We start from the raw sequence: 5,842 nt of genomic DNA, 5'->3' as shown, positions 1-5,842 counted from the left end.
TCAGTGGGGGTAAGGTAACCAACAAAATCAGGCTTAAAATGCAAGGAAAGGCGATTCCATCAATAGATTCCTACCTCTCGACGGCATTAATGCGCACCGGGCCCCCTCACTGATATGAGGCCCCGCTTGCTAGATCAGCTGGTTATCAAATAAAGCTCAATATTCTTCTAGCCATTAAATGCCTTGTTTGGCAAGTGGCTGTTAGAGAGAAGCAATGTTACAAATATTGTGAAGCAAGCAGAGGAGTGGCCGATGAGGATTGATAGATCAGCGCTTCCAGGAAAGTTCAGGGCATGACTCTACCAACATGGGCCGCTCTCAAGACTCGTATGGTTGTTGACGATGTATGATGTTCCAATGGCAAGTGTGGAAAGGGCAGAGAGGAAGATAAATAAATACCTCGGAAGATGGCTAGGAGTTCCCTCAAGCATCAATTTAATTGGCCTGTACATAAGATCAGGACAGCTACAACTTCCCCTGTCATCTGTAGTGGAGGAATTTAAAGTTGCCAAATGTAATGTTGTAATGATGTCAGAGACTCTAAGGACTAGCTTATCAGACATGCAGGTATTACCACAAGGTCTGGGTGAAAGTGGGTAGCTAGCACCGCTTTCGCTCAGGCTGAAGGCACGGTGGAGCTATACGGCATCATTGGAGGTACGTGCAAGGGTCGCCAGGGTTTTGGGTCTTCCTATTTCCAACAATGGAAGAAAGCAGACACCAGGTAGAGGCGGGCTATGACCCAGGAAGCGGTACGGTACCAGAAGGAAGATAAAAAGAAATCAAGTGCTGTGGAGCTGGTATTTTAAAGTGCATGGTCTAAATGGGATCTCCCTAAGAGGAAGCTCACAGGGACTGACCTGTGTAGGCTGGAACCTTTTCGCATCTCCATCCTGCTGCGGGCGGTGTATGACACACTCCCGGCACTAACAAACCTGCAGAGATGGGGTTTGAGGGAATACTAACTGTGTAGAATTTGTGGAGATAGGGGCGCTCTGGCACACGTCTGGCAAGATGCAGAATAGCACTTTCTCGAGGCAGTTACAAATGGCGCCATGATAGGGTGCTTGCAACACTTGCTCCTGGAGCAGGAAAGGCACAAGAAACATCACCACCAAGAGAAGGCAACAGCAGCAATTAAGTTCAGGAAAGAGGGAGAGAAACCAATAGAGTCATCAAAAACAATACATAGCTTGCTGCAAGGACCTCAACCATGGGATATGAAAGTGGAATTAGAGGAGGGATTGCAGTTTCCTCATGTTGTCCATACAACCTTGAGGCCAGATGTAGTCCTGTGGTCTGAAAAGGCCGCGAAAATGATCATAATTGAACTAACAGTCCGTGGCAAGAGGGGTGTGATGAGGCTCATGAATGGAAACGTGCAAGATATGATAGCCTTCTGCGGGATTGCAAGGAGAAGGGATGGAAGGTATGGCTTTTCCCAGTCGAGGTTGGCTGTAGGGGATTCCCTGCCCAATCGGCATGGAATGTGAGGTAAGGAATGAAGGGTTGCTGTGCGGGAGATGGAAGAGGCAGCTGAAAGAGCCTCTTGCTGACTTTGGTTTGAGAGAGACCGGACCGAGTGATTTATTGTAAGGTTATCTCCCTAGATAGATTGCCTTCACTACGGCTAAGGAGCCCTTTCTACCCCACTGACACAGGTTGTACTGGTTTACAGTTTACCAGTAGTAGGATCCGATGCTGCATACAACAGACCTGACCTGACAAGATCGTTCAGAATTGGTTGAGCAATGGCATTAATGGGAAGGACAAGTGAGGGAGAGCCATTTAGTACTTCAATATTTGCGTCTGCGTATGTTTGTATAAGTGTGAATAATGTGTTTATGTGCGAGAAGGCACATGTTTTTGTCTATCGTTAATTTAATTTAATTTTTTTTTCTCACGTTTTTCCCTTTTAAAGTATTTCTTTTTAAAGTAATTTACACCCTGGAGGGAGGGCTGAGGGTTTGTTTTTACAGTAAATTCTCTTTTCTCCTAACAAAGAAAAACAAAGGGATTTTTCATTGGTGTCACCGGTATAATTCAGACACGGGGAAAAACATCTCGGTGTCATTTAAACTTGTATGTTTCTAATTGTAGCAGTAGTAGTAGCAGCAGTAAATTCTGGTAACAGCAGTAGTAATAGCTGTAGCAGCAACTACTGCTTTCGTAAAGTGAGATGAAGAACGTTCGGTCAAAGAGAGTTCAAATGTCTGCTATATTGTTGATGAACTTGCGAACACTGACCTTGACTTGGAGAAAAATCAAGGAGGGGCCGACTATGAACAGTACTGGGTTGACGTCCAGCGGGGACAGCTTTGTTTCATGGAGGAGGAAAGATCTTCTTTAGTACTTGGTTGTACAATGCTTTCCAATGTGTATAGTAGTGGCGCGCGCACACATTATTAGCCATTTGAAAAGACTATGGAATTTACAATTAACTGCACCAGGGTTCCTCTTCCCCAGGGAACCAGACCTAATGGTATACCTGCGGATGTAGGTCCAGCCCCTGCTTTGCCGGGTCCTATCTCTGATCACGTTGCACCTCCAAGGGCATCCATTGACAGTGATGCCCTCAATCTTAACAGACGGGTATCACCTGATGGAGAAGAGTCAGCTCCCAACCAAACAACACCAAACAAACACCTCATTAGCTGTAAAAATCATACGATACTCAGCACCCTCAATGCCCGCACCCTCGGCTCTCTGGGCCGGCTAGAAGAACTTGGTGCAAATGCAGAATCACATGGCATTGATATAATAGCTGCCCAAGAACACCGATTTTACCACCCTGACAACATCCTCAAATACCATCAAGTCGGTTCTTATCAACTCGTAACCTCCTCAGCATCAAAGAATACTGTTAATTCAACAGTTGGAGGTATCGGATTTCTACTTTCATCAAAAGCCAGTGATACTCTATTGAGTATAGAGTCAATCTCACCTAGAATTATGGTGCTTGAGATAGATGGAAACCCGAAAACAACATTGGTATGTGTGTATAGCCCACATAATTCGTCTGTGGCAGACGAGATTGAGAATTTTTATACAACCCTTCGTTCAACCATTGAGCAAGTACCTCTCCATAATTTTCTAGTTGTAGCTGGTGATCTGAATGCTAGACTAGGACCCGATGAGACCAAGTTTACTTTCAACTCTAAAACTAATTGGAACGGAGAAATGCTCAAAGACTTCTTGGAGGAATTTAATCTCTACACCTTCAACAATTCTTTTATGAAACCAAAAAGTCAACTTTGGACATTTGAGTCCCCACTTGGTGATAGGGCACAAATTGACTACCTCATCTTTCGAAAGAAATGGCGCAATAGTGTTAAAAACTCGAGATCCTACTCTTCCTTTAGTTCTGTCGGCTCTGACCACAGAATTGTATCAGCTACCGTTAAGCTCATCCAAAAAAGCTAAGCCTCACCCGATGAAAACGATCGACTGGGAGGAAGTCTTATCTAACCCCGATATGTCCAAACAATTTACTATTGAGGTCTATAACACATTTCAATCTTTGTCTACTTCTGAAATAGATGCTGAGAACATTGAAGAAGTATACAGCAGCCTCATCAAATCAACAGAGGAATTTGCACTGGCTACTCTTCCCAAAAAGAAGAGTAGGAGCCAGAGCAAACCTTCTAATTCCCCAAATGTCATCGAAGCCAGAAACTATCTAAAGTCTATATCACTAGCTTACCACCGTTCTCCATCCCAGTCACTGATGATCCAACTCATAGCTGCCAAGAAAAATCTTGATGAGGCTTACTTGAACGCCGAGGTCGACTTTATCAATGGCAAAATTAGTAAACTATCCAAAGTAAAAAACACCATCTCGCCTGGAAATCCATCAAAGACCTATCAGGCAAAAATTCTGGGTCATCAATTAGAATTAAAGGGGGATCAGCTAAGAAGCGTTTAGAAAATTGGTCAACCCATTTTAAAAACCTCCTTGGGAAGAATGCCAAAATCCCTGATAACCCCACTCTTCCAAGTGTGCCTATATCAGACACGCTGGACATCAACACCTCCCCTTTTACCATATTTGAACTAACAGCAGCCACCAAACAACTAAAAGCCTCGAAAGCATTTGGTCCCGACAACATCCCAGCTATAATTTGGAAGGATGATAGATTTCACACACTTTTGCTCAACCTCTGCAACCACACACTTTCCACCTTTGTCGCTTCAAAGATTTGGCATCAATCTCAAATCATCCCAATACCAAAAAAAAGGCGATTTATCCCTCGTCACCAACTACAGGGGTATATCTCTAATGTCAATTGCTGCAAAACTGTACAACAAACTGATCCTAAATCGTCTTGTCCTTTTTGTTGAACCTTTACTCCGAAAGAACCAAAATGGATTCAGACATGGGCGCTCAACGCTGAGCCAGATACTATGCCTACGCAGACTTATTGAAGAATCAAAAGCATTTAATTGCGATCTTGCAATGGTATTTGTAGACTTTTCTAAAGCGTTCGATTCTGTAGATAGGTACAAGATGTTTGAAATCCTTAAGCTCTATGGGATACCAGACGAAATCATTTCTGCCATCAAGGTCCTCTACACAGATACGTCTTCAACCATCTTAACTCCTGACGGAGAAACATCATCTTTCTCAATCAAAGCCGGAATACTGCAGGGAGACACACTCGCCCCATTTCTTTTCATCATTGTTGTTGATTATGTGCTACGTATGTCAGTTGATACCATCTCTGGCAAGGGCTTTGAAATAAAACCAAGAAGAAGTTCCAGACACCCAGCTGAGTACTTGACAGACACTGACTTTGCTGACGACATCGCTCTTATCAGTGATTCTCTCTCCAATGCCCAGTCTCTTTTACAATCTCTTGAACAAGCCTCAAATTGTGTAGGTCTTTACCTCAATGAGGCCAAAACTGAATACATAAACAAGTGCCTGTCCAACAGTGATTGCATCATCCATACTCTCAACAATGCGCCCTTAAATATGGTTTCTGATTATAAATATCTTGGGTCATACATATCATCATCTGGAAAAGACTTTCTAACTAGAAAGGTTATGGCCTGGTCAGCCTGTAATGACATGCATAAGATCTGGTCATCAAATCTAAGTAGAGACTTCAAACTTGAAATCTTCAAATCCACAGTCGAACCAATTCTACTATATGGCTCAGAAACCTGGACGTTATCAAAGAAGCTTGAGAGGCGGTTGGATGGAACCTACACTCGCCTCCTTATGAGAGCTCAAAATCTCTCGTGGAAGCGCCATCCAACCAAAATGCAAATATATGGGAAACTACCACCTGTGTCATCTCTTGTGAAAGGTAGGAGAGTCCAGTTTGCTGGACATTGTTGTAGAGCTGAAAAAGAAGTAATTTCTACTCTTCTCCTCTGGAAGCCATCTACTCGCAATACCAGAGGGCGCACACTCTCCTACCCTGATGTAACCTCCAGGGATACAGGCATCCAGCAACAGGACCTCCGTAATGCCATGATGGACCGTGAAGTATGGCGTAGCATGGTAAATTCCATTGTCTCGACCATGGTCGAACAATGATGATGATTAAGAGAGAAGTGTTAAGCTGGAAACCAGAAGGAGTTGAGGAGCAGTGACTTAGCCACCTCTGCTGACCCACCAACGGGAGGGTCGAAACACCTGATGAACCGTCTGATGGACGATAAATACCGTCTCATGACAGTTCTTCCTGGTCAAGGTTCAATTCACTCTGGTGAATGGATAAAGCACCTCCTTACAGTTGTCCTCGAAGCATGACCAGTAAGCAAGTGTTACGTTAGTCTTCTGGCTGTGGACAGCTGACACATTCCATCATACCCAACAAAATAAGCTGCGAGT

At 43.8% G+C, this 5,842-nt stretch overlaps 1 protein-coding gene across 1 annotated transcript; it reads left to right on the top strand.

The window, feature by feature from the left end:
• The first annotated feature begins 1,316 nt into the window (after positions 1-1,316).
• LOC115212240 (craniofacial development protein 2-like) lies at positions 1,317-3,423 on the top strand. The gene is made up of 2 exons (XM_029781079.1): positions 1,317-1,429; positions 2,679-3,423. The coding sequence occupies exons 1-2, from the start codon at positions 1,317-1,319 to the stop codon at positions 3,421-3,423; spliced, it is 858 nt and encodes a 285-aa protein (XP_029636939.1).
• The last annotated feature ends 2,419 nt before the right edge of the window (positions 3,424-5,842 follow it).

This window comes from Octopus sinensis, linkage group LG5 (assembly GCF_006345805.1).
Source record: "Octopus sinensis linkage group LG5, ASM634580v1, whole genome shotgun sequence".
In the NCBI taxonomy this organism is placed as follows: domain Eukaryota; kingdom Metazoa; phylum Mollusca; class Cephalopoda; order Octopoda; family Octopodidae; genus Octopus; species Octopus sinensis.
Note: the sequence above shows the minus strand (reverse complement) of the source record. Positions and strands in the feature narration are given on the sequence as shown.